Source organism: Stenella coeruleoalba (assembly GCF_951394435.1).
Source record: "Stenella coeruleoalba genome assembly, chromosome: 21".
Taxonomy (NCBI): domain Eukaryota; kingdom Metazoa; phylum Chordata; class Mammalia; order Artiodactyla; family Delphinidae; genus Stenella; species Stenella coeruleoalba.
In genome coordinates, this window is record NC_137167.1 from 7,163,583 (window position 1) to 7,190,656 (window position 27,074).

Consider the following 27,074-nt stretch of genomic DNA (forward strand, 5'->3'; position numbering starts at 1 on the left):
TAGGAGGCCTCCGGGGCAGGGCGAGGCCTCCGGGGCAGGGCGGGAGGTTTGGGGCAGGCGGGCCCGTGCACTCACTAGGGGCTGTGGTCCCGGTAGTTGTGGATGTTGACAGCGGCTGTGATGCCACAGATAATGAGTGGGATCCCTCCCGCGATCAAATAGAACCTGGAGAGGAATGGGTTTGGGGGTCAGAGAGTTGGGGAACAAGGAGGGGGCCAGGTGCTCAGAACCCTCACCTTGGGGTCTCTGTCCTATCCTCTTTCCCCTAAAAATTATGTCAGAGTTTGTTTGCCAGGGATGCAGTGCCTCTCCAGGGCAGGTCAGTAGGTCCCTAAGGGGTTTGGCCAAGACTGTTCTAAGGGACAGTGGCCAGAATTGCTTTCTGTCACCCTAAACAGTGCAGAAGCCAGGGGTGCCACTTGGGTTCCCAGGATCCCTGCCCAATGCCCTTTGAGGTCGCTCCCTTCCTGGCCTTGTCATGCCTGAAAACCCCAAGGATGCCCCCCGTCCATGGCACTGGGCAACCTAGTGCCACGCAGGGCCTTGCCTCTTCTGCCTTTTATTTTTTTTTGGCTGAGGGATCTTAGTTCCCTGACCAGGGATTGAACCCCGGGCCCACTGCAGTGGAAGCACTGAGTCCTCACCACTGGACCCCCGGGGAACTCCCCACCTCTTCTGTCTTGGGAGTGTGATCTCCCAGGACCTTGGACCCCTGGGACAGCATCCACCCTGGGAGAACAGCTTTTGGTGTCCTCCCCCGACTCCTGAGCCCTTCCCCCCTCCAGAGCTGACATACCGGAGCATGGGTCGGGGGGCAGGCAGGGCAGCATCCCCTTCTTGTGGAGGTGGTGCCCTCCAGGTAAGCTCCTTGTGGAGGACACGGGCCTTCACCCCCATCCAGAGCAGTGTGGACAGTGAAGAGTAGTGCAGGGTGATGCCCACCTATAGGGTCAAGGCACTGAGGCTGGGAAACTGGCCGTCCCAGAGCCTCAGCCCCGCAGTGCTCTCCCGTGCTTCCCTTGTGCCCAGCCTCCAGCTCCACCCAGAACCTCCCCAGGGTTCTGTCCCTGACAGTACCCTCTCTACTTCCAGCCCAGGGTTCTCCCCCGTGCCAGGTACTCTCCATGACCCTGTCATTGCTGCCTGGCTCATCCCTGACCTCTCTTCCATCGCAGGATCCCACTCTCCACTTTGTCCTGTCCCTTAGTTGCTCTGCTTCTTACCTCCCCTACTCTCATGCCCCCCTCGCCCATGAGGCTGGACACGAAGAGCGGAGCCCCCTTCCTCCCGCGCGCCTCCCTCCTGTACCCCAGGCTGCCGTCTCCGATCCTGGAGACCCCCCACCCCAGCCCTTCTCCTGCTTACCGCCTGGCAGACCATCTGGTAGTTGGTGAGTGTGATGCCTCCCGCAAAGACGGCGGAGGTCATGGCCATGTGGAAGCACAGGTTCAGCAGCATGTGCCAGCCCTTCCGGGACACATGGATGGAGCTGCCGCAGAAACAGTCTTTAACAAATGGGCCGCCCAACCCAAGGTCAGGCCTATGGGGGTCTCAAGGTCACTGGGAGAGTCAACGAGGAGAAGGCAGATATCTGTATGCACGCGTGGGCGTGAATGGGATGGACACCTTAACCCCCAAACGCATTTTCCAGCTGCAGAACCTTTGAAGGAAAGGCTAGGCAAGAGCCTGGGAAAGGAACACCCACTGGCGCCTTGCCAGTACTTAGTAACACCCGGCATGCCCTCCCTTCCCTCAGGAGCTCTCACCTGTGGTGGAGGATGTAGGTGATGATGGTGGAGAAGAGGCAGAGCAGCAGCAGGGCCGTGCAGGGGTACACAACAGGGTGCAGGCCTGCCCCTGAGCCCTCCACCTCCCTGGGGAAGGCGCGCAGCTCCTGGAAAGAGCAGAGAGAAGTGAGTAAGGGGAAGCCGGGAGCTGAGAGGCCGCCCTGTGGAGTCCTGGCCGGTCCCCCAGGCCAGTTTTCCTCTTCCCAAGCCCAGTCAGCTTTGGGCCCCAGCTTTGGCCTTTGGTCCATCTGGGTAGCAAAGATGTAGGCACCATGACACCCTCTCTTAGAAAGTCGGTCTAGGTGGCGTTAATGATCTGCCTTTCTGGGAACTTTTCAGGTTCCCAGCCCGAGAATCAGAGAGGAGGGAAGAGGGGCAGGTTCTGTCTATCATACAGCTGCACGCCTGCTCAGGATCTGGAAAAGTGGGCTGTGAAGTGTGGTGCGGGCACGGGGGCTGGACAGGGGTGAGTGAGAAGGGTGACCAGGATGGAGAAACGTTCCCAGATTTTTTTTCACTTTAACGATCTGGGTGTCAGAGAGTGCAGGATGTGGAGACCAGGCTGGGTGGTCTCTGATCCATCTCTCTCAATATGGGAGTAGAGGCAGGACCTCTCTTTTTTTTTTTTGCTCTGGGGCTGCTATTATAGGGATGACCTGATAGAGGGCCTGAGGACCTGCCTGTCTTCTGAAAGATGACGAGGTATGGGGTAGACCAGAGGGCCATTTATTTCCCTGCGAGTCCTGACCATCACGAGGCCCGATAAGGCCTGTTTTTTCAGGATTTCTGTGGCCCCAGGTGCTCAGAGTGCCCCTGGTCACCCCCCGCCGGCGCCCCTTCTGCGTTCCCCTGCCCTCCACCCCCGTGCCCGCTACCCTCACCATGAGCACGGCCACGTTGCCCAGGTGCTGGCACTGCAGGGAGCTGACGTGGGGCTGGCTGGAGCGGAGCTGGCAGCCCTCAGAGCTCCAGCCCCCGGGCCCCCCCGGCCCCTCCTGGCTCCACCAAGCGGCCACGGGCTCGGCCCCCTCAGCCCAATGCCGCAGCGAAACGGCCACCGGCTCAGTCAGGTTTCCCACGCTGCAGCCACCTACAGGGGAGGGGGTCCACTCAGGCTCGGTCAGGGCGTGCGCTGGGCTTGGGGAATAGAGTTAGATGCCAAGTGTGGGCCTGCCCCCCAGGGCGTCAGCCTAACTGGGAGACACAAGGATGAATCAAAATAAAGGCACCTGGAGGTGGTGGCCCACCTAAGTGCCAAATGAGTCGTGGCGACATGCCCAGGAAGGGAGGACTCTGGGGTCCGGGACGAGAAGGTGGAAGGTGACGCGGAGGGAGTGGAAGCCCGGATGAAGGGAGGATTCAGGAGGGCACCCTGAGGGGGAAGTTGGCACCAGGTGACGAAGGGGGACGGAAGGAGGCCCAGGTGGGTGGAGGGTTCGTGTTATAGCCCTTTGGAAATCTGACGAATCTGGGCTGTGAAACCCAGGGTCTCCTGAGCCTTTTCTCCACCAGTCCATTCCTTCACGGGACATCCCTGCCCCGCACCGCCCGAGGAAATGGTGCAGGGCCACCGCCCCCGGCCACCTCCAGCAGGGCGCGGGGGGCGCGGGGGGCGCAGGGGAGGGCGGGCGGGGTGCAGGCCCTTACTGGTTCCCGCAGAGATGACGGGGGTGGCCACGCCGCGCCTCTTGCCAAGCCCAGCGGCTCCAGGGCGGGAGGTGTTGCCGTGGCTGCGGAAGAGACGGCCGTTTCGGAAGACAAGCAGCTGCAGGGTGCAGTCTGGGGGGGCCGGGGGGGCCAGGGCAGCCGGGAGGGACGAGAATAGACTGGGCGGCAGCTGGATGGAGGCCAGGGCCACGCTGTTCTGGGGGGAAACAGGAGTTCCTCAGAGACACCCGGGTCCCTGGGGCTCCGCTGTCCTCCAGCCCCTCCTCCTCCATCCCCTCACCCACTGTCTGAGTCCTGCGTCCCCTCACACCATCCACCTGACTAGGTGCCTGCACCCGTACCTGCCCTCTCAGCATCCTCCCTCCCCCGGCGCCCACCTTGATGTGGAAGGACGACAGAGAAACGTTGGGCCTCCCCGTGGTACAGCGGAAGCGGAGCTGCTGGTCGGCCAGGGGCTCCGGCTCCGGGGAGGGGTTCTGGCCGGGACCCAAGGGCCGGGTGCCCGGCGCACCGGCCTCCCTCCTCTGGAAGGCCGTGCAGGTCAGGCCCACGTAGCTGTGCGGCTTGATGAGGTAGGCCTCCAAGGCCACGTTCCTCGAGTTCTAGGGACAGGGACCTTGTCACCCCTCTCCTGGCCTTCTCCTGCTGGAGACCGCAGACCTGCTCAGGCCAACCCGCCGTCCTTGCTCATCACTCAGGGCCTGGCAGCCTCGCGTCTGCCGTGGAATCCCCCGAACCCCTGCTCTTCGGTCCGTCCTCCCGCTCGCTCACACCCCGTCCTGGAGCTGGCCCAGCTCTTGCCACGTCCCAGTCCTGCTGCCCCAGCTATGCCGGGGAGCAGGGTCCTCGCCCCCCTCGGATCTCCCCCGGCACCCAGCACAGTCTCACGCAGAGGAGATGCTGTGCGCTGCTTGTTAGCTGGTTCGCCACCCACCGCTGGAAACTCCCCCTCTTCTCAGGGAACAGAAGTCTCCGTCACCCCTTCCCCACCCCACCCCCCACGTGCTTCCATCCGGCTAGCCCTTCAACTCGGTCCCCGCACGAAGCCCTGTGTAACTTCTCCGATGTCGCCGGCCTCCCTCTCCTCTGCCCTGCTCCTGACAAGTTGGAATTTGATGCCACACAAACGGAACCCTAGTCACGTTCGGTGTTCTCGCTAACTGGGCGCACGGCTGGTGCACACTCGGAGGACTTGCTCCTGGATGACAAGGGCTAGCCCCGTCACCTCTGAGTCCCTCCCTGTCCCTCCCTGGGCAGGGCACCCTCCCAGCCGGCCCACCGTACCACAGAGATGTGCTGGGCGTGGGCGCTCAGGGCGGCCCCCCCAATGCGCTCCAGGGCGCCCACGATGCCGCTGCAGGCCTTGTCCTCGCGCTGGGCCAACCACAGCAGGTGCTCGTCCACCAGCATCAGGTTGCTGGCCATATCCACCATCACCTCCACCAGCTGGAGGCGGGGGCGGAGTCACTGAGGGCAGGAGGGGGGGCTGGGGACCCAGAGGCTGGGGCGAGACCGGCTTCAGCAGGTGGGGGGCAGGTGATTTCCAGGGGCCCCAGGGGCCCGATCGAATCTCACCTCTTTGATCTGGTCGACATAACCCAGAAACTTCTGGATCATCTGAGCCACGTAGACAACGTCCATCATGTCGGAGAAGCTGGCGGCCTCGGCCGTATATACTCGAAGCTGGTGGGCCAGGGTCAGTGCGTTGGAGGCATTGATGGGCATCTGGGGGTGTGGGGAGGAAAGGGCACCGTCTAATCTGGCTCCTTCTCCCCCCAAACAGCGTGGGGGCCCCCTCCCCTGTGCTGATGCTCAGAGCAATGGGGCCTAGGGAACAGGGTCTAGCCCACAGCTGGGTCTGGTCCAGACAGGAGGCGAAGGTAAGGAGTGAGCCCTTCCCAACTCGGGGCCGTCCACTGGTTATGCCACTGCTTGAGGACAACGGGATGACCTCACGCTGTCCCTGCTTTCTGCTTAAGGCTGTCCTTGCTGTACTGGGGACCTTGGGGGTGGCCCACATGTCCCAAGTGTGGCCCTGGGGTTCTGAGTCCCCTGGGAAAGGGAAAGCTAGAGGAGAAGAGCATGAGACACGGTGACCACGGCCCCTCACCATGCATCCCAAGGCACAGCCCATGAGGCCAGCAGGCTTCTCCCCTCCCCCTTTCCCGCACCCCTCCCCTCTCCTGGCCTCACCAGCACGAAGGTGTAGAGGACCCGGGTGATGTCGTTGGTGTACAGACAGTGGGAGTAGTCCCCCGGCTCCCAGCGGCCAGCTCGGTCACACCGGCGGGAGGCTCGGGTGCCAGGGGCACCCCCGCTCAGGGGCACCGAGGTGAAGGGGTACTGCAGGCAGGACTGGTAGGCTGTGATGCCAGCCAGAGTTCGAGGCCACCTGGGGGCAGAGGTGGGAAGTTGCTGATGACCTAGGCTCCTCAGGCCAAGAGTCCCTCCCCTGCCCTGAGAACTGTGAGGCCAGACTCCTTGGGAGCTGCAGGACGGGCCCAGAAGAGGGTGTGTGTTTGGACGGGACTTCAAGGGCTTCCCAAGCTCCACCTCCTTTCTAAAGCTGTGTTTGTTGGGACAGTGCTGTCACTGGTGCTGCGAGGCTGGACTTGAAGTCCTGAGTTCCAGTCACTTATGCTTTCTGGGCCTTAGTCTTCTCGGCTGTACGATGGGGAGAATAACGCCTCCCCTGCCTAAGCGAGAGGCCACTGGGATGTGAAAATGTGGCATCCGCAGTGGGAGAGCCTTGTCAGCTACGCATGTAAGGAAGAAAAACGAAAAAAAACCCTTTTTGTTCTGCACAGCACATTCGGAGGGTGATTTTATACAAAAGGATACGGTCTCTGTAAATATGCCAGCGGGACCTGGAGCTGAATGACAAAAGGCAGTGTATTCTCCAGCTTGGAGTGGGTGGGGGACCGGTCACCGGTGGTCCCAGGGGCAGGAGCAGGGTGTGGGCCGGGGCCTGGGTCTCGAACCTGAAGTCCCCGCGGTTGTTGGCGACTCGCTCTGCGGGGCAGTAGGAGGCCGAGGTCTCCAGCACCACGATCTCCACCTTCTTGCTGGCGTTTCCCTGGACCGTAGACACGGAGCACTCCCATTCGCCTGAGGCCCACACGCCGATGTGAGACAGGGTCAGCTCACTGTGGGCGGGCGGGCGGGCGAGGGCTGGCTGGAGGCGCTCCCTGCGGCCAGCCACCCTCCCCAAGCGCCCGGGGGCCACCCTGGGGCACACAGGGCATCAGCTCCGGGCTCATTTCTTTAACTGAGCCAGGGAAACACGTACACACTTCTTTAACTCTGATTGGCCTTCCGTTAGTGTCTGTCTTTTTTTGGCTGTGCCGTGTGGCTTGCAGGATCTTAGTTCCTCGACCAGCATGAACCCCGGCCCTGGTAGTGAAAGCGCTGAATCCTAACCCCCGGACCGCCAGGGAATTCCCCAATTTCCCCATGTTTTATCACAGAGATAATATTACCTCTCTTGCAAATCTACTGGAGAGATCAAGTCCAATGATACAGGTGAGAGCCGCTGTATCATTGTGAAAGCACTGCAGAAATGTCAGATATAATCTTTTTCTTCTATCAGGCGTTCAATCTGTCCCTCATCCAGACCATTTCTGACTTAGTCCTGGATGTGCATCAGCACACCCGCACGTATCCCCAGATCAGGCCATCTCCTTTGCGGGGTGCATGAGGGTACTGTGGCCACCCCCGCCCGCGCCATGGGCCCAGAAGGGGCCGCAGGGCCTGTACCTGGTGATGAAGGTGCAGTCGTGGATGAGGCTCTCGCCCAGGAGGATGCCCGCCTGCTCGTCGCCCTCCACAGGGGCCCGGTTGTGGTACCAGCGGACGTGGGTGTCATTGCCCAGGTAGCTGGCCGAGCACTGGAAGGGCAGCCGGTCGCCCTGGAAGACCACTTGGCGGAGGGATGGGATGAGGTGATGTGTGTGCAGCTCCAGGGCCCCCTCTGTGGGAGGGGACACTGGCAGTGAGGCTGAGTGACGGGTGAGGGTCCAGTGGGGGCAGAGCCAGGCCCCTCTGTCTGGTCTGGAGCCCGCCCCAACTCGGAAGGAGAAGGGGGGCTGGAGAGTCTCCGGAGATAAGAGCGCAGGAGAGGAGCAGGCAGGTTTCGAACAAATAAAGATGCTTCTTTCCGCTGCACACTTGTCACCCCAAGAGGTGGGACCAGACGGAAAACATAAACAAAGCAGCGGCCCCAAAGGAAGTTTACAAAAGCAGATGGAGGACCAGCCCCCAGTGGGATCTGAGGGAGAGGACGCCCTGGAGGCCAAGCCCAGCGCACAGGGAGCCTTGGGCCAGCAGGGGCCCCTCAGGAGGGAGCCTGAGGGTGCGGGTTTGCTCACCGCAGCGCAGCTGGGCCTCCTGGAGGCCGCCCAGGGTCTGGGCGTGCAGGGCGCTGGGGTAGGCACAGAGCGTGCGCTCCGACAGCTGCACGGAGCGATTCCGGGCCCAGGACAGCAGCCAGCGCAGGCGGCAGTCACACGTCAGGAACTCGGTGCCCAAGTCCCTGCAGGGGGGTGGAGGGGCCACAGGGTAGAGCAGAGGGAGCGTGGGCTCCCCGGGGTGGGGATGGAGCCCCAGGGAGAGACTGAGGCTGGAGAGGGCCGGGAGGGCAAAATTGTGCACGTGCGCCCTGCTGCCACCATGGCCGCCACGGCAAGCACGGGGAGGCGCGTATGGTGGAGCTTCAGCCATCGTCTGCCCCACCTCCTCAGAAGGCTGGCCACGTGGGCACGGTGCTTATGCGTCTCCCTCCTGGGAAGTGGAAGGAAGCAGGGCCTGACTGCTGGGGCTGGGGAAGGATACTCACACAACCTTAAGGGCTGGCAGCTCATCAAAGACCCCCGGTGGCAGACTGGAGAAGATGTTGCCAGATATGTTTCTGCAGGGAACAGGGAGAGGGGATCTTAGGCTCCCTCTGGGCCACAGGAGGTGGGTGGTGAGTGATGAGAATGCGGGGACCCGTGAGGCTTTGGGGAGCCTTCCCTCTGCCCCCCTCCCCGTCCCTCACTCACAGCCGGAGAAGCCTGGGGAGGCCTTGGAAGGTCTCAGAGGTGAGACAGCCAATCCGGTTGTTGGAGAGATCTCTGGAGAGACACACACGACCTCAGCAAGTCGGCCACGTGGTAGCGCACGGATCCGCTTGTGAGGGACACACGCGTGTGGGCGGGGCTTGTGGGCGGGAGCGGAGAAAGACACGGTGCTGGGGCATGAAATGTCTGCCCCCAGCCTGTTGCGTGCGGGGAGGAGAGGCAGTGAGGGAGGGTGAGTGGGAGGGTGGCGGCACCCACGGGACCGCCTCCAGGGACGAGGGGGCTGGGGCGTGGGGTCAGGACAGGCCACTCACAGGCGCTTCAGCTCCCCCAGACCCAGAAAGGCGCCCGCCTGCACTGTGCTGATGACGTTGTTCCTCAGGTCCCTGTGGGAAGCAAGCGGGGGCCTCACACCTCGCCCGCTCCGGGGCCACGCGGCTGCCCGTGGCGGGCGGCCTCACCGCCGCCAGTGCCGGGCTCTCGGTTTCCCTCTAAGTCCCTGCTCGCCTCGGCGCGGCTGGGAGGCCGGATGAAGGACCTGGCCGCTCAGACGGGTCCCCCTCCGCCTCCCTGGGTCAGGGAGGATGCAGACACCGAGAGATCCGGGGAAAGGGCCTCGGGTGAGGAGGCCGGCGCGGCGGAAACGGGAGAGGAGCTGGCCGTGAACCGGGAGTCAGGAGGCCTCGGTTCCCGGTTCCCACGAACTGCCCTGAGTTTCTCAGTCTCTCAGGGCTGCTGTAGAATCGTTTGAAAATGGGTGTAGCGGCCCTTTGTCAACTGCTACACAAAGGTAAGGTCATCTTGAGCCTGGCCGCGGGGAGGTACTTTAGAGCCATCGGGCGGATGCTCCACCTGGCAGGTGAGGAAAGGTCCCGGGCTGGCTGGTGACCCTGTGGATGCTGCCCTGGGGGGTTGTCCATCACCTGGCCCCGCCCCTCAGCCCTCACATGAGGAAGCTGAGGCCGAGGGGGTCACCTGCCGCCCTCCCCCCAGGCCTCCTCGAGCCCCTAGTGCAGAGAGAGGGTGGCAGGGGAAGGGCCACCTCGGGTCACAGACTGGACAGAAGATGGCAGTTGGCCCCCGGGCACCACAGGGCCAAGGGTCACCCACCAGGAGGGACGAACTGCAGGGAAGTTTTCAGAGTAGCTTCCCGTCCCAGGCTCTGGTGGCTCAAACTCCATCACACGGTCAGAGTGCCACCCTCCCTCCACTTTGTCACATCCTCCCGGGGCAGCAGGGGCGGGCCGAAGGGACAGTCCCGGCCCACTGGGGATCGGCCGGTGCCCACATGGCCCCAGCCCCCCACCAGACCCGGCAACCCTCTGGGACCACTGAGGCCCAAGGCGATGGCTGGCCCCCTGGCCTGCCCCAGCACCCTGTCCTCTCGGGCACAGCTATGGGGAGAGGCGCCAGGCTGACCCAACACTTGCCCACCTACCCAAGGCCTACCTGTGTCTTTCCCGAGCCAAACCAGAACAGGCTCGCGGCCCACAGAGACCTTACCAGGAGGCCTCACTGCCCACCTGGGGGCGGGGAGGGCTGCAGCCTCCTGGCTAAATCCCTACCTTCCAACATTCTCTCGGGCCCACCCAAGCACCCAGGAGATCATGAGGCAGAGGGCAAGGGTGGGGGGTTCCTGGAATAATCAACTTAGGTTGGCCTGTGGGGTCAGCCTGCTCTCCAAGGCCCTGCCACCACCCCCACCCCCACCCCCCGGGCCAGACCCGCCTTCTTGGCTCTGCAGGTCAGAGTCTCAGGGGCAGCTCCGGATTATGGGCAGCAGGGGGTTAACTGAGCCAGCTCCCTTCTGGGGGGAGAGGAAATGGGTGTCCAGGATGGGGAGGTGCCGTCCCAGCAGGGGGCCTGTTTTCACACAGACAGTCCCCGGCTGGGGACAGAAACACCCAGAGAGAGACAGAGACAGAGAGACAGAGGGAAATGCAACAAATCCCCTGCCCAGCCCTGCCCCTGGCTGGGGCTCCTCACACCTCAGCACCCTCTCATACCAAGGACTTGGGCTGCATAACCCTGCGCCCCGCTGAGAAAGAAGAGGAAGCCCCCGGAAGGGCCGCTTCGTGCAGGCAGGGAATGTGCGAGAAGGCAGCCCCTAGAAGGCTCCTGCAGAGAGGAGGCTGGAGATGGCTGGGAGAGCGCCCGCCCGCCCAGGGTTGCCCCCCCACCCCACAGCCCGGTCCTCTGATGCTGCGGCAGCCCGTGCCCCCGGCCCCTCTTGGGTTCTGGCCATTCTCAGGGCTCCGCCTCCCACCCGTGTGGGGGACGAGCAGAGGGAAACACATTCCTCATTGTGTCACTTCCCTTCATGGGCTGCCAAGGGGCCCAGGCTGCAGCCCCCCGCCCCTTCCCTCTCCGCTCACTATGTTTATTCTCATTTCCTCCCTGGCCCCCCTCGAGAACCCCCCGCCCGGCTGCCCCACTGATGCTCTACAGATGGGAGCACGGCAGCCCGCTCGGGCCCAGCCCCTTCCTGCCCTGGGTTTCCTGCAGCCCGGGCCAGCCAGGGCCTTCTGAAAGGGGAGCTTCCAGCAAGTGTCGGCGGTCCTGACCTCTTGTCTCACGCCCGCAGAGAGGCTTCCGGGGTGACCAAGGCAGCCCTCAGAAGGAGTGCCCTCAGAGACGGCCTGCTGGCCTGGAACCAACCAGTCTTGGGTCCTCTCCGGAGGGGCACAGGCCAGGGGCGGCTCCTGAGCTGCTAGCCCGATGGGGGCTGGCCCCTGGGCAGCTGAGGTCTCCTGGTCCCTAAGGTGGGGGACGCAGCTCTGGGGCTGTACCCTCCCTAGTGGTAGGAGGAAATGCTACCGTAGAACTTGGGTATTTTTGTGGACCCGCGAGGCCCCTATAGGTTGGTGGTTCTGCACATTTCTCGCTTAGCACATCCTTTTGAATATCTGATGAGGGCTATGGAGTCCTGCCCTAGAAGAATGCACTACCCCCAATATTGTGCATCTGATTCCAGGGGCTCGTGGAACCTAGGTTACAACCTCCTGCCCTGGACTTGCTCATTGGATTCCTTCATTCCTTAGGTGAGTTTGCAAGGACGCACAGATGCTTCTATGATGTGGAATCTCCTGCCCTCTGTCTGCTTCCACAGACCTCTGGTCTTGGAACCTGGAGAGAATGCAGCTTATGGGTGGAGCCTCCCTCCCTACACCCCCTTGCCTAATCCAGACCAGGCTCCTGGATCAAGATAGACCCCTCTCCCTGTACCTATGTCCACATGGAGGGGAAGGACACCCTATGGCAGAAGTTGCGGGGGGGGATACCTGGGAGCAAATCTTGCTCTATGTCCTTCTTGGGCAAAAAGCAGCTCAGGAAGCTGAATGTGTAAGACTGAGTGTATAAGCACAAGCAATAAAAGAGCAGATTGAAGACTTCCCTGGCGGCGCAGTGGTTAAGAATCTGCCTGCCAATGCAGGGGACGCGGGTTCGATCCCTGGTCCAGGAAGATCCCACATGCTGCAGAGCAACTAAGCCCACAAACCACAACTACTGAGCCCACATGCCGCAACTACTGAAGCCCGCGTGCCTAGAGCCCGTGCTCCGCAACAGGAGAAGCCACCGCAATGAGAAGCCTGCACACCGCAACTAAGAGTAGCCCCCGCTCGCCGCAACTAGAAAAAGCCCGGGTGCAGCAACGAAGACCCAACGCAGCCAAAAAAAAGAGCAGATTGATACGTTACACTTGAAAATGTTAAAGTTTTGCTCTTGAAAGGGTACCACCAAGAAAATTGAAAGACAACCCCTGGGATGAGAGAAAATATTTGCAAATCATATACCTGATAAGGGACTTCTATCCAGAATACATAAAGAACTCTTACAACTCAATAATAAAAAGACAAATAGCCCAGCTGAAAAAAAAATGGGCAAGGGATTTGAATAGACGTTTTCTTCAAAGAGGATATACAAATGACCAATTAATGCATGAAGAGGTGCTCAACACCATTAGGGAAATGCAAATCAAACCCACAATGAGAGACCACTTCACGTCCACTAAGATGGCTATGATTTAAAAAACAGAGATTGCAATCCTTATATATTATAGATGGGAGTGTAAAATAGTGCAGCCACTTTGGAAAACAGCTTGGCAGTTAAAGTTACCATATGACCCAGCAATTCCACTCCTTGGTACAAATCCAAGAGAAGTGAACATACATGAACACAAGAACACATATAGGAATATTCATAGCAGCATTATTCATAAGCCCCAAAGTGGAACACCCCAAATGTCCATCAACTAATGAACGAGTGAACAAAATATGGTATTTTCATACAATGGAACATTATTTGGCCATAAAAAAGAATGACTTGCCAATACATGCTATAATATGGGTGAGCTCTGAAAACACTATGCTTGCTGAAAGAATCCAGTTATAAAAGATTACATACTGTGTGCTTCCTATTTATATGAAATGTCCAGAATAGGCAAGTCTATAGAGACAGAAAGTAGATGAGTGGTTGGCTTAGGGCTGGGAAATGGGCCGGGGGTGGGGGGGCGGGGGGGGGGAGGAACGGGGAGTGATTGCTAATGATTCAAGATTTCTTCGGGGGATGATGAAAATGTTCTAAAATTAGATTATGATGATGATTGCACAACTGTAAATACACTCAAAACCATTGGATCCTACGTTTTAAACGGGTGAACTTAACGGTATGTAAATTATGTCTCATTAAAGCTGTTAAGAGTGAGTGTGAGTTTGTATGACAGCGTGTGTGTGTGTGAGTGTGTGTGTGTGTGTGTGTGTGTGTGTACCCACGCTTGGACAGGGTGGGGCGGCACGAAGTTGGCTCCCTCTGGCCCCCAAAGACCTCCCTGCTTGTGGGTTTGAAAACCGAATTATAGGTTTGGAGGCCGCACAGCAGCTCCCCTGGGCCCTCTAGGACTTTCAGGGTTCCTTAGAAAGTGGGGGGGGATGGCTGAGGAGTGGGCAGAACCCCCCGCCGCAGGTCCAGGGGTTGCCTGGGGGGAGGGCAAACGGAGAGACTGTGGCGACCAGGAGGAAACCCCAGGCGGTCCTAGGCTCCCTCGCAGCGCCACGCCCCGGGCCCCTCTCGTCTCTGATCTCATCCAGGAGGTATTTATGGAGCACATACCCGGTGCCAGGCATTGGGCCTGCAACAGCGAGCCGGAGGGCTGTCCCCGGACCCACCGGCCTCCCTTCCCGCGCCCTCTGCCTCGGCGCGGCATTCCTCTCCAGCGCCTAGGGGCGGGGGAGGGGGGGGCAGAACCCGGCCGCCTTACCCTCGCCCCCGCCCCCAGATTAATGAAAACCACCTGGCGGGTGAGCCGCACGCACCGCCCCCGCCCCCAGGCCCCCGCATCGTTCCCGTGAGCATCTGCGTCTAATGAGTGCCGCAGCACCGCGGCATACCAGCCCCCGGGGCTCATTAATCTCATTAGGCAATGACAAATCATCCTGGGGCTGCCCAGGCTCCCGCCCTGGGCCCTCTCCTCCAGGCGTGCACAGGCCTCTGGAGGCGTGTGTCCACACAGATCCACACGCAGGCCTGCACGCCCAGTCCCGGGCTCCTTTGACCCCTCCTGGGGGCTGTCTGCCCTGTGGCCGGCTCGATCCACGGTCTGGGGGCTTCTCACTGTGACTGGGTCACCCTGGAGTCCAGGAAAGTCTTCAGGTGGCCAGCCCTCTGCTGAATGCGTGGGAAGGATCCGGGCAGAGACGCAAGGGACCCGAGGAATGATCCATCCGCGAGTCCTTTCCGCCCGTAGATTTCATCTACACGACCGCCTGCCTAGGGCTGGGGGCTCTGGACGAATCTAGGCGGTCTGGGGCGGCCTGTGTGACATCTTGCCACTTGCAACTCTTCCGAGGAGAAGGGGACGGCCATTTACTGAGAGGCCGAGGTGTCCCCTGCTCTCTTCCTGGGTGAACTCATCTACCTCCGTGGCCACCTGTCAGGGAGCCGTGCCTTGCCCCTTGGTCCAGGTGAGAGCCTGAACAGGCACCCAGAAGGCATATGGAGGTGGAATTCAATCCCAGTCTCTTTTCACTCCAGGGTGAAGTCCTGTGCCCTTTCATCGCCTGCCCCTTCACTCCCAAAGCCTTTCCTCTGGCTAGTCTGCTGAGGGAGGCGGGACACAAAGGAGGGCTCAGAGACAGGGCCTCACACACCTCTGGGCCCTTCTGCACACTCCTGGGCTGGCCTTGAACTCTGCTGGACTGTTTGAGATTCCCCAGTTCAGCCTGCCTGCCTGATAAAGGTGTGTCTCCCCCATCCCACCTCACCCCCCAGTTCTCTGGAGCGCGGGTCCTCCCGTGGGATCATCTCAGGCACATTCCCTCTCAGGGCCCTCTCTGTGTCCCCTTCCTGGCCTCGGGGCCCTGCACTGCACAACAGGGGAGCCCCCCACTTACACCCCACCTGTTTGCAGAGGCCAGAGGGGCGCTCAGCAGGGCGGGCAATGCCGGCACTTTCTGGAGCAGCCCACATCTACTCAGTTATCAGACAGGCCGCTAACTCCCATGGGACTTGCTGCATGGACTGTGGGATGTGAAGCTGCCACAGGCTCAGCCGCCCCAGCCTGGACGGCTGAGTCCAAGAGGACAGAGAGATCAGTGTTTCCTGGCACCAACTGCACGCCAAGCCACGGCGTCTCGTTTGCAATGAATAGGCCCACAGTGCAGGGGTCATCTGGTCCACTGGTTCCCAACCCCAATGAGCATGAGAATTGCCCGCATACCTTGTAAACAATTCCCAGGCCCCTGCTGACCTGATGAATTAGCATCTTCAGGACCGGGGCCAGGACCTCTCCCTACCTCTGGGGTAGTGGGTAGTGACTGTGATGATTAGTTTTATGTGTCGGAGTATAGCCCTCGGTGACTTAATCAATCACTAATCTAGGTGCTGCTGCGGAGGTATCTTGTAGATGTGGTTACCGTCTACAGTCAGTTGACTTTAAATAAAGGAGACAACCTCTGCTAACATGGGTGGGCCTCACCCAATCAGTTGAAGGCCCGGAGAGCAAAACCCGAGGTTTCCCAGAGAAGTTCTGCCTTAAGACTGCAGCATCAGTTCCTGCCTGACTCTCCAGCCTGCTGGCTGGTCCTACAGATTTTGGATTTGCCAGTCCCCACAATCACATGAGCCATTTCCTTAAAATAAATTTCGCTGTAAAGAAATAATTTCTTGGAACTCCCTGGTGGTCCAGTGGTTAGGATTCAGCACTTTCACTGCCATGGCCCGGGTTTGATCCCTGGTCGGGGAACTAAGATCCCGCAAGCCGCGTGATGAGGCCAAAAATAATAATAATAATAATAAAGAAAGAATTTCTTTGTATATTTATATAAGGACACAGCCACGTACATCTCCTATTGGTTCTGTCTCTTTGGAGAAGCTTGACTGATACACTGGTGACCAGCCAGGCTGGAGACCCTGGGCTCCTCCAGCCCCTGCACTGCCTCTCCATCCCAGGGAAGCGAGGCCAGGATGCTGAACCCAGCACCCCTCTGCCCAGAAGCCTCCCCTCCTCTGAAAGTGCGGCTGTGTCACTGGGCTTTTTGATCTTTTCCTTCTGCAGCTCTGTGGGTATTACACACACCCAAGGATCATAGAGTTTTAAATCCAGAGTGCACTTTACAAACTGCCCTGTCCCTCCACTTTTTTTTTGGTCTTAGTTCCCCGGCCAGGGGTCGAACCCGTGCCCCCTGCAAGGGAAGCGTGGAGCCCTAACCATTGGACCGCCAGGGACTCGCCCCCCCCCCCACTTTTAACAGATGAGGAAACTGAGGTCCCAAAGTGAGGCAGCCCTCTGACCCCACCTCCCACCACTCCCCAGTCACGCTGCCCTTCTTCTGCACCTCAAGCTCACCAGGCAGGCTGGACCCCAGGGCCTCCCCCACTGCTACTGCCTGTGCCTCTAGACAACTACCTGCCCGCCAGGTCCCTCCCTCCATCACCTCCAGCGAGGCCTTAACCTCATTACATAAAATAGCGGCCCCCATTCCAGTGCTTTCTGCCCCCCTTCCCCTGCTGCTTTGTTTTCCTCTGCAGTGTTTATGGGCTCCTGACCTACTATACATTTCTTTGCTACGTTCTGGGTCCCAACAGGGCGGGCACCTGGCCTACCGCGTTCACTCTGGATGCCCAGCACGCAGCCTGGCACACGGAGGGGGCTCAAGAAACATCTCGAGAGTGAACGACTAGAGGATTCCTAACGGGGCAGGGGCTCCAGCTCAGGACCTAGAATTCTCACTCCAGTGCCCTTTCTCCTCCCTCAGCATAGGTCGTTGTTCCCGTCTCCTCTCCCACTTTGCTCTGCTTGCCTCCCGTGGTTTGAGTGCACCTGCAGGGTGCTGATCTGGCTCCCGGTGCCGTGGGGAGGGGTCCAGTTGGGTAGGCTTGCGTGGGGGGAAGGAGAAGCCCATCGTCTCATCTTCACCAGACAATCTACCCTCATGAGATTGAAGGACCACCCAGCAGACCCAGCGAGGGGGCAGACCCAGCAGATTTTTGGCAGATGAGGCGAGACGGTAAAGATGGGAAGATGTCCCAGAGGCCTCAGGAGGCTCTGGGCAGCTCTCGCTTGTGCTAAGGAGAACAGAGACGGACGCTGGGCGGTGACTGGCCCTGGTTTGGCCGGGCCAAAGGACTGTGGGCAGCTGCGGTTAGTTTTTCTCCAAAAGATCCCAGGAGGGAGCGTCTGCTTTCTGGCAGTGTAGCCCTCTAAGACCAAGCCTGAGCTGAGACAGCTCCTGAGTGCTTAGCCGCTCGAGGAGGAGAATGTTGGTACCTAACGAGTCTTCTGAACAGCAGCTCGGGGGCAGCCCTTCCTCCCTTCGGAGCAGAGTCAGCGGGACCTGGTCACGGCTGACTGTGCGCACCGTGGCTGACATCGCAGGAGCCCTCCCACCCCCAACATGCCCTGATCCCACAGAACGTGCTCCACCTTTCCACGCCAAACGTGGCTGTGTCCCTTTCCACCCGCCCCCAACCCAGCCAGGCCACCAAGCTTTCCCCACAGGCGGCTTGGGGGAGAGCCTTGCCCTTCCCTCGTGAAGTGGGTGTAATAGAGACAACCTCGTAAGTTGTTGTCCTGGTTAAAGATCTACACTCCATCATGTCGGTACTGCATCTCTACTACCCTTGAACTTTCTAGCCTTCGCTGATCCCTCCTTTGGCCTTTACAGAAACCCCGACCTACTTCATTCCTATATATATGGCAAGGTCTCTGGTCTCACTGGACGGTGATCCCTTTGGCTGTTTGAGAGCAGGCGTCTGCCTTATTCGTTCGTATCCCCCATCGCTCTGATCCAAGCCTTTCAGGCAAAACGGTACTAGAGGGGGCAGGACCCTGTTGGAGGCCTTGGGAATGCCCAGCAGGTGGGAGCAGAGCTAGGAGACAGGGGCTTGGACGTGAGGGAGATGGCAAGGATCCGGCTCCAGGAGGGACGGGAGGCCCAGGGGTCCCGTGGAGGAGACAGGACCCAAAGCTGTTGTACAGGCTGTAGATCGAGAGTTGCCAACTGAAGCGGGAATCGAGAGAGGGGTTGACTCAACCCCCTCCTTTGGCACGGACTTGCCCGTGACCGAGGCAGGTCCCCAATTCTGGGAAGGAGCTTCTCTAGGGCTAGCAGGGCCCTTGCCGTCCGTCCACAGGGCAGCCGAGGGTGCTGTTGCTGATGCAGCTGTCATCCAGGGCAGTGGGGATGGAGGGAGGGGGAGAAGTGGATGTGACCCACTGTCCCCACTCTCAGCCCAGGGCTCTGGCCCCTTGGAGCTTTGTTTGTCGACTGTGTTTAGGGAAGGAGGAAAGAGGCCTCAGTCACACTAAACGCTCCCTCGGCCCTTTATGCTGGGCCCCCAGCTGGGACGGGGAGGCAGCTTCTGGACAGTGAAGGGGCTCAGCCCTCATAGCTAATTGCTCATTAAAGAGTGTTAATGAGCTTCCCACAGCCCCATCCCTGCCTGGACCAGCGCCGTGTCCCCACTTCTCTGTGCTGTGGCTGGTGAGGGAACTGGTCTCTCTCTCCCGGACCAGTCCCTCCGCCCTCCACTTCGTGGTCGAGTCCGACCGTGGGCCCTGCTGGGCCAGCAGGTCCCGGGCCCCTCAGCAGCTGGGATTCCTCACCCTCCCTGCCCCGACCTCTTGCCCGAGCACTTACAGTTTCTCCAGCAGCGGCAGTCCCAGGAAGGAGCCGTTCCGGAGCCCCGTGATCTTGTTGTTACTCAAGAGCCTGGAGGACAGGGGAGAACACAGAGGGGAGAGTGTTGCCTTCTGTGTAAGCGGCGCCCCCTGAAGCCGGGCGAGGAGCAGCCCCACCCTGGGCTCCGGGAGACCACGGGGAGGGGCCAGCGAATGGTTCGGGCAGACTGGTCAGCCCACTGAATGCCAGGTCAGATGTGTCACCTGCTCTGGGTCTCCCCACAGCCTGGATCTGACTTAGGCTCTGTACGCAGGTGAGCTGAGCAGGTGTGAAGTTGTGATGACCCGTTTTAACCTTGGAACCACAGGGCCGAGCCCACGGCACCCCCTTTCTGCCCGCCACAGCTCTGTCTCGCTCAAGCCATTGGCCCAGTTATCTGAGGACAGTGCTGGGGAGAAAGGTCTGGCAGGTAGAAGAGGAAGTCAGGCAGGTGCAAGGACCTGCCCTTCCTCGGGGTCTCCATCACTCCGGGAGCTGAGGACCACCAGAAGGGGAGCCCTCCCTCCCCTCAAGGGCCCCCAGCTCAGAGGGACGGAGTGCCCACGAGTCCCCAAGCCTGTCTATAGCCTTGACCGGAAACTGATGGATTCCTCGGCCCCGGGGGAGCCCAGGCCTCAGCCTCTGCCTCTGCCCACTCAGAGTCTTGTTTATTTACTCGTTTGTATTTGTGGAAGCAGAAAGGGGCCCCAAGCTCCTGACCCAACCCACTCTGCCCACCCACTCAGCCTTTCTCTGTCAGGCTCCCTGCTGGGAGGAGAGAGTTCCAGGCCAGCCAGAGGGCTCATCCCTTGAGTTAATTGCTTATTAAAAAGCTTTAATGAGCCTCTCAGCTCCAGCTCTCGCCTGCCCTGCGCTGAGGCAAAGGTTTTCCCATCTTTGCTCTGAATGGTGGAGAACGGACCTGGGAAGGCCAGAGGTGCTCCCCTCCAGTGAGCAGCCTCTGGGCTGGATAGTAAGGGAGAGGGCAGGGGGCGGGGACGGGGCCCGGGAGGGGCTGTCAGAGCTCTGCCGCAAAGCTTAATGGCAGTGGGTGGGTGCACAAGCCAGACTGGCAGTGAGAGGACCTCAGACGTCCATGCTACACCACGTTCAAGGGCACATGGAAAACAGACCATGGCCGGGGCGGAGGCAAGGGTGGAAGGGGGCTTTGTGGGTCAATGGGAAGACGTGGACACCTCATCTCCTTCCTCCCTTCTCCCCTCTCCAGAGAGGCCCCTCCTCCCCTTCGGGTCCCCCCCTCACTATCCTTCCAATGGTGACATTTCCCAGCAAGGTCTCAAGGGTGACTGTGTGGAGGGTTTCAATGGAGGGCTGGGTTTCCAAAGTGCTACACACACACACATGCACACACACGCGCACACACGTGCACACACGCGCACGCACACACGCACACACACACATTGTCTTGATATTTCAAACAGCACATCACAGTGGTCATCATATGGATAATTGGAACTTTCTCAAACCCCTTTATTCTCATTTTATGGCTTAGGATAGTTTTATTTCACGTTACCTGTGGTGGCCAATTATAAATAATCTTGTCAGTTCTTAGGGCCTTGAATGGCCTCATTCAGGCCCTGGTGGGGCTGCGGTGGCCCCCTGGGTGGGGACAGGCTCTTGATGGTGTGAGTTTAAATCGAAGCCCATCCCACCTCATCTGTTGCTCATTCCCTCATACACCCTCAGAGCCTGAGGTTCAGAGGTTGCATTAAATGTTGGAGAAGGCGAGAGGACCCCTCAGTATCCTTAGTAATGTCGGGAGGGGTCCTGAAACGTCAGGAAGAGGGGTGAGAAAGGGCATCTGTTTTAGCCTCCCCAAACCCCAAGGGTCTCTCCCAGGGACTGCCCCTCCCTGGATCTTGGGGAGGGGGAAGGATGGGGACGCTGATGGGGGGGCACAGGGGAGAGGTAGGGGGTATGGAAGGTTAGAGGAACAGGGGGAGCCAGGTTATCACAGCCCCGTGCACGAAGGGGGAAGCCTGAGAACATTTCCAAACTTGAGTGGAGTATGGACCTGTTAAAGGGAGGGGAAAAGTATCTTATTTCCTGCAAATATGTCTGAGGATCCCAGTTTGAGAAACACTGATTTTAGAATTGAAAATCTTACACTATGAAAATACCTTCTAGTAAAAAATTATCTCAAAATTATAGGCAAAGGGGCTTCCCTGGTGGCGCAGTGCTTAAGAATCCGCCTGCCAATACAGGAGACATGGGTTTGAGCCCTGGTCTGGGAAGATCCCACATGCCGCGGAGCAACTAAGCCCGTGCGCCACAACTACTGAGCCTGCACTCCAGAGCCCGCGAGCCACAACTACTGAGCCCGTGCGCCACATCTACTGAAGCCCGCGCGCCTAGAGCCCGTGCTCTGCAACGAGAAGCCACTGCAATGAGAAGCCCATGCACTGCAACGAAGAGTAGCTCCCGTTCACCACAACTAGAGAAAGTCCGTGCGCAGCAACGAAGACCCAACGCAGCCAAAAATAAATAAATAAAATAAATAGAAATAAAAAAAAAATTATGGGCAAAAAATGTTTTGCTCAGAGATCATTGAATTGAAAACAGAAAATTAAACAAATTCTCCAACTCCCAAATCCCCGATATTAAAACCCGGGATCCTAATTGGAGAACCCTATCCAGACAAGTCTAGTGGTAGTGTTGGTGGTATAGGTACCCCACGTTCTCCAGACTCTTTGTCCTTTAACCCTGGAACACCTTTCACATACCCCAAATTTAACCCAGAACTGGCCAACAGAAGTACAATGCCAGCTGCATACGTAATTTAGAACGTTCTAGCAGCCACATTGTTTAAAAGTTAAAAATTAAATTAATCTTAATAATATACTTTATTTACCCCAATGCACCCAAAATGTTATCATTTCAACACATAATAAATATATTATTATATATTATAAATATACATATATTATACATTATATAAATAACAAAAATTAGTAATGAGATATTTTCCCTTTTTTGGTACTAAGTCTCGGAATCTGGTGTGGATTCTCCTCTTCCAGCACAACTTACTTAATTCAGACCAGCCACATCGCAAGTACTCAGGGCCACATGGGGCTGGTTGCTTTAAGTCTTATCCCTGATTTAGTCTCCTTGTAGCCAGCACCTTCCCAGGAAGAAGTCTGGGCTGCCGGGGGGATACTCAGGTGGCCCGGAGTGGGGTGTGTGTGGGGGGGGGGGGCCTGGGAACAGAGCAAAGGATGGGGACCAGCCCCCAAGGCAGGTGAGGACAAGCCTCTGGTCCAGAGCAGCTCATCTCCTGGCTGGCACCCCAAGGCCCGCCTTCTCTGAGGCAGCCTCTGTTGGGCTGGGGAGGAGAGGGTACAGCAGGGTGACGCTGGGGTCAGCTGCTGCCCATGCTGCAGGCTTGGCCAGCCCAGTGTAAACTCCATCCTGGAGAGTCTTGAAATGAGATTTTTTTCTCACTGCGAGAACACATTCCTGATCGCCCACCCTCTAAGCCACTCACTAAAGCGGGGGCACCAGGCAAACAGTGCTGCTTCCTTCTCCTCCAATGGGCCCCTTCTTGCCACGTCTCCAGTTCCTGGACAGACTTCAGCAGGTATCGGTATGGTTTAGTCCCCAGATACCCAGAAATGGGTCTTTTGGTCTTAACAATCTAGATCGGGCTGAGGGAATTTTACTTCAGACCTAGATTAGGGGGAGAATGGCCTCAATTATGCTGGTAGGTTCAGTCCTCTGGAGGTGAAGGCAGGGATTTGGGAGAGTGTTTGGGGCAGGTAGGAAGCTGGCAGTTACGGGGCCGCTAATGGGGTAGATGAAAAACACACACACACACACACACACACACACACACACACACACAAACACACACACACTCATCCAACAGGAAGAAAAATGTTCCCGCCATGCTAGGCTCTCATGGGAGGAAAACAGGCAGGGCAGCCCCATGCTTCTGTCCAGAGTCGCAGACACAACGCCAGTCTCTGCCCCCTCCTAATCGCCTCCCAAGCCCGCCCAGAGAGCCTCAGCCCCACCGGCCTCCCCCCAGCACCAGCACAGGGCGTCTGCCAGGTGGGTTTGCTTCCCAGCCATGCCTCCCATCCCTCAGACCCCAGGCCCGCCCAACCCAGCATCCTCGGCTTCTCCCTCCCTCCCGCGTCTACCACCCAACATCACATTTTCACAGGAAGGGGGGCCAGTCCCTGGGGGCCCCTGTTCTCTACCCCAGAATCTGAAATCTGGCCAAGGAGAGGGGGCACACTGAGTCCATTCCAGAACTCTCTCCCGGCTCGGGTCCTATTTTAGGGAAGAGCAGCAAACAGTTACCACTAATGAGGCTGGAGGCCACGGGAGCGAGTGGCTGGCGTCTGCAGAGGCCCTGTGGCCTCTGGGCAGCCACAGACGCTCGCCAGATCCCAGTCCGACATCAAAGCTGACCCTATAGGGGTCACGTGGGCACCGCCCCATTGGGCACGGGGCCAGCACCTGCCCGAACAAAAGGGTTCTCACATGTGCGGGGAGAGTCATACATGTCAGCCCCTCACCGACCCCCCAGCCCACCCCAACACAGAGAGGCAAGGACCACAGGCCTGGACACTATGGCCCCGTGCTCTCCAGGAATTCTGAGCCTGGAATTTAGGCCACTGCCAGGGCCCTCTGGGCTGGGAGGGACCCGTCTCCAGCACCTGCTGCTGGCACCTTGGCAGTGTCTTCGGGAGACCATCAGTGAGGGGAGGAGGGGGGTCTGCTTGCTAACACCAAAAGGGCCTCAGGCCCATTACCAGCTGCACCGTCAAGGTGAAACTGTACTCCCAGCCCCGCCTGCAGGCACAGTACCCGGGGCCTTGGAGCATTTCCAGGGCCCACAAGGGCCTCTGAAACCTAAAAAAAAAAAAAAAAATCACCACTGAAATATAAATGCTACGAACATAAATTAATGAAGACTTAGCTATAGAACTACCAAATGTCATGTTATGCCAGTTAGCAATAACTGTCCTGCTTCATAAAGCTCGTGGATGCAGTTTGGCCTGACTGATAGGACAGTGGGACCTCCAAACAGGAGACTTCCTCTGGTGCACAGGCCCTGCTTTGACACACACCTCAGGCTAAAGGTTGCCCTTCATGTGTACCTCTGGGCCACAGGCCCTGCTTTGACACACACCTCAGGTAAAGGTTGCCCTTCATGTGTACCGAGCCTGACTGCAGGGGACACAGATGCTGGAGAGGACACACAGCACCTCCACACCTCCTGCCATCCCTCCCTTGGCTGGAAGCCTGTCTGTCAGCCTCCCTCTGGTTAGGAGGGCACCCATGTGGGACATCTTTTCCCCAGAATTTAGAGAGCCATATCCTGAGACAGCCTCTGACCTCAGCCTTGAAGACGGGCTGTCCAGGCAGGGCCTGAGGTCAAGGTCAAGAGGGACAACTATTTTGCAAGGGCTCCTACACATGGGCCTTCCTTCGGTCCTTTTCTCTACCCTCTCTGCAAGGTCACAGCGTCCTGATGGTCACTAGGCAGAAACCAAGAAATTGGGGCGGGGATGGGGAGGAGTAACCTACTGGTGTTCACAGTGGGTGGTCGGTGGGCTTGGTGGGGATTTGAGGGCCCCCAGCACTGGAACTGATTCTGCTTTAATCGTTCACCCTGGGCATCCATTCATTTGGTCTTCAATCCTACGTGAACACCTGTGTGCTCGGCCTTATGGAACACATCAGTACTACAAACACAAATGAGACCTGGTGTTTACCATCTCCCACTCGTGGAAGGTGAAGGGAGATGTGTCACACTGGGTGGACTGTTTGCGTGCGTGTGTCCCCGGGGCTTGAGGAAGCTGGGAAATTACTTGCAATCCACCTTAAGCACTTCGTGCACTCACAGCCTAAAATCTCACCACTGGGGAGCCAAGCTTTCAGGTGAAGAAAGTAGGTTTCTTTAAACATACACATAAACCTGAAACGATCTGTCTGTCATCAGTCATTTACACCTAAGTATAAATTAGTCCTTTAATCCTTCCAGCCCAGACGTTTTCCTTGGGAGCCTGGAGGCTCCTGTCCTGCTTGGTGAGCCTGTATCCAGTCTCCATGGTGAGACTGCAAGGCCCCTGAGGTCCAAGGCCAGCTCTCTCACCTCACAACAGGTACTGGCGGAATGGGTGGGTGGCTGTCTGAAGGGGCAGAGCTCCAGGGAAGGTGGGGTTGGTCCAGGACCCACGCTTTTCCCAAGTCGGGAGGCATTTTTTCCTGCCTCCACTTCCCACCAAATCCTCTGTGAAGTGATTTTGTACTTAGTGGTCCCCTAAGTACACACGTATCGTCGCGGGTGGCGCCCCTTTCCCCGGCTCACTATCCACGTGGGGGAAGCGGATTGGTTATGTCCCTGCCCTGTCCCCAGGGAGGACGGCTCTGATTGGTCAGTGTGGGACCGGGCTGACCCGGAGCAGGAGCCCTCGGGTCTGGCTAGGAGCTGTGTGACCTTGAGCAAGTCAGCCCCTCTCTGGGGGTTTTCTTCTCGGTAAAAGAAGGGTCTGGACCGAAGATTCCCACTCCGTACGTTTGATGGCTTTTCCCATCTTGGATGCCGAGTCTCCTGAAGTCTAGAGTTTCTGCTCCAACACACAGTTCCCAGCAGGCAAAGCGCCCTGGGGGAGGGGGGGCCGGGAGAGGACACAGGGAGGAGGGAGCTTCGACCTCCCCTTTGCTTTCCAGCTGGGAGACGTCTGGCCCCTCAAGCTCAGGCTGGAACTCCCTCCTGGGCCGCTCTCTGAGGCCGGTTCCCTGCTACTCCGTGACAGATTGGTCCCCTGCCCCTCACCTGGTCCCATCCATTTTACACACCCTTTGCTCCCCCAGCCCGGCTCCCCAAGCCCACCTCTCCCCACTCCCAGGGCTGGGAAAGCTGGGTCCTGGGAGGCTGCCGCGTTAGCTACACTCCACAGTGTCTCAGCTCTCCCACCCCCATCACCCAGTTCTAAAAGCAAAGGAATGTTCTGGAGTTTGGGAAGGATGGGGGGCCCCCCGGAGGAGGGAGGAAGGGGAGGAGGCAGCTTTGTCCTGTCAGTGTCTGAGCTCTAAATAGAACGGAGCGGCTGGGCTGGGGGAATGAAAATAAACAGCCCCTCTGAACAGCCCCTTCCTAGCAGTTAACCGGATTTTCCTTCTGGTTCCTCAGCCCAGGGCCATTTCCCTCGTCTCCCCTCCCCTCTTCTCTGTCTGGTCCCACGGGGGTGAAGGCTCTACCTCAGGGTGATGGGGGAGTGAGGGGTCCTGGTCCAAGCTGCGTGGCACGGGGGAACTCACCTCCCCTCTCTGGGCTTTGGCAAGGAAAGCTCACTGAATGGAAGGGCAGAGAGCAACTCAGAGGTGGCTGGAACTCTTTCTCCTTCAGGAAAGAGTTCTTATCCCAATGACTCCCATGTGACATAAACTTAGGAACCCTTGCTCCCTTTAAAAACATGACCCCAAATTTAAGGGTCAATTTACGGTGAGGTTCAAATTACACCGGTTTGCCCGTGCCTTTGGAGGAAATTCGCAGACTCACCAGGACTAGGGATTGCATCCCTCCCAACCCTAACCCAGAGGGGTGATCACAGTAGGCGGCAGGAAGGGACTTCCTTAGGGGTCAGGAGTGGCTGGGTTCTTGCATGGGTTCTGAAAAATTCAGGCCAAATAACCCATTCTGGGTCCTGGTCCCACTGGGGGCCTGAATTATAGGTCCAGGCTCTCTGGTGCAAGGACTCAACCAGTGAAGCACGAAGGGCTCTGCTCTCCGCCCGGTGCTCTCCTGAGCTGGGACCCTGGGCCCCGATGTCCTGCACAAGGGGCAGCCCTCAGGGCAGGGTCCCTAACACCTCCAGGAAGGGGCTGATGAATCCTGGAACCTGGGCTGGTGGCCTCCAACTCCTCCAGTAGGTAGTCGGGGAGATTCCTTCTGAGTCCCTCCCTTCAGACCAGCGGGGGCCGGGAGCCCACATGGGGGCGCTGCAGCTGAGACCCCCCCCCTCCGCCCCTCCCCCGGCACCATGGGGAGGGTAAGGGAGAGTGTGTTGGAGTCTCCAGCCTCTTCCCTCCTTTCCTTCTTTCTCCTCGCTCCCTCCCCCTCCCCCTCCGCTCAGGCACAAAAGCTCTCTGTACACTGCCACTTCCTCTGGCTGCTGTCTCTGAGCCCAGACCTTATGAGAACCATATGGGGGAAAGAGGGTGGAAGGGAAGGGGGTGGGGAGGCCGCGCGGCCCGCCCCTCCAGCCACCATCTCCCTCCGCTAGCGCTCTGTGCAGGCGGTTGGCACACTTTGCCCCAAACTCCCCCTAAGTGGACCCCGGGGGCTGGGATGTGGGGCACTGAGAGGTGGGCCCAGTCCAGAGCTGGAGGTCCAGAGGGACGTCTGTGCTCAAGAACTGCTGGGCCAA

At 58.8% G+C, this 27,074-nt stretch overlaps 1 protein-coding gene across 1 annotated transcript in view; it reads right to left on the reverse strand.

Annotated features, from left to right (window-relative positions):
- Positions 1 to 27,074, reverse strand: part of ADGRA2 (adhesion G protein-coupled receptor A2) — a 32,989-nt gene that overhangs the window by 1,463 nt on the left and 4,452 nt on the right. The window contains exons 2-18 of the mRNA XM_079909457.1: positions 18,649 to 18,720; positions 8,827 to 8,898; positions 8,495 to 8,566; positions 8,290 to 8,361; positions 7,823 to 7,986; positions 7,212 to 7,425; positions 6,437 to 6,601; positions 5,649 to 5,847; positions 5,031 to 5,180; positions 4,740 to 4,901; positions 3,833 to 4,057; positions 3,435 to 3,651; positions 2,669 to 2,877; positions 1,767 to 1,894; positions 1,366 to 1,489; positions 797 to 942; positions 76 to 165 (exon numbers count right to left, since the gene is read on the reverse strand). Coding sequence (XP_079765583.1) covers positions 76 to 165; positions 797 to 942; positions 1,366 to 1,489; positions 1,767 to 1,894; positions 2,669 to 2,877; positions 3,435 to 3,651; positions 3,833 to 4,057; positions 4,740 to 4,901; positions 5,031 to 5,180; positions 5,649 to 5,847; positions 6,437 to 6,601; positions 7,212 to 7,425; positions 7,823 to 7,986; positions 8,290 to 8,361; positions 8,495 to 8,566; positions 8,827 to 8,898; positions 18,649 to 18,720 — 2,481 coding nt within the window. The remainder of the gene's footprint in view (positions 1 to 75; positions 166 to 796; positions 943 to 1,365; positions 1,490 to 1,766; positions 1,895 to 2,668; positions 2,878 to 3,434; positions 3,652 to 3,832; positions 4,058 to 4,739; positions 4,902 to 5,030; positions 5,181 to 5,648; positions 5,848 to 6,436; positions 6,602 to 7,211; positions 7,426 to 7,822; positions 7,987 to 8,289; positions 8,362 to 8,494; positions 8,567 to 8,826; positions 8,899 to 18,648; positions 18,721 to 27,074) is intronic.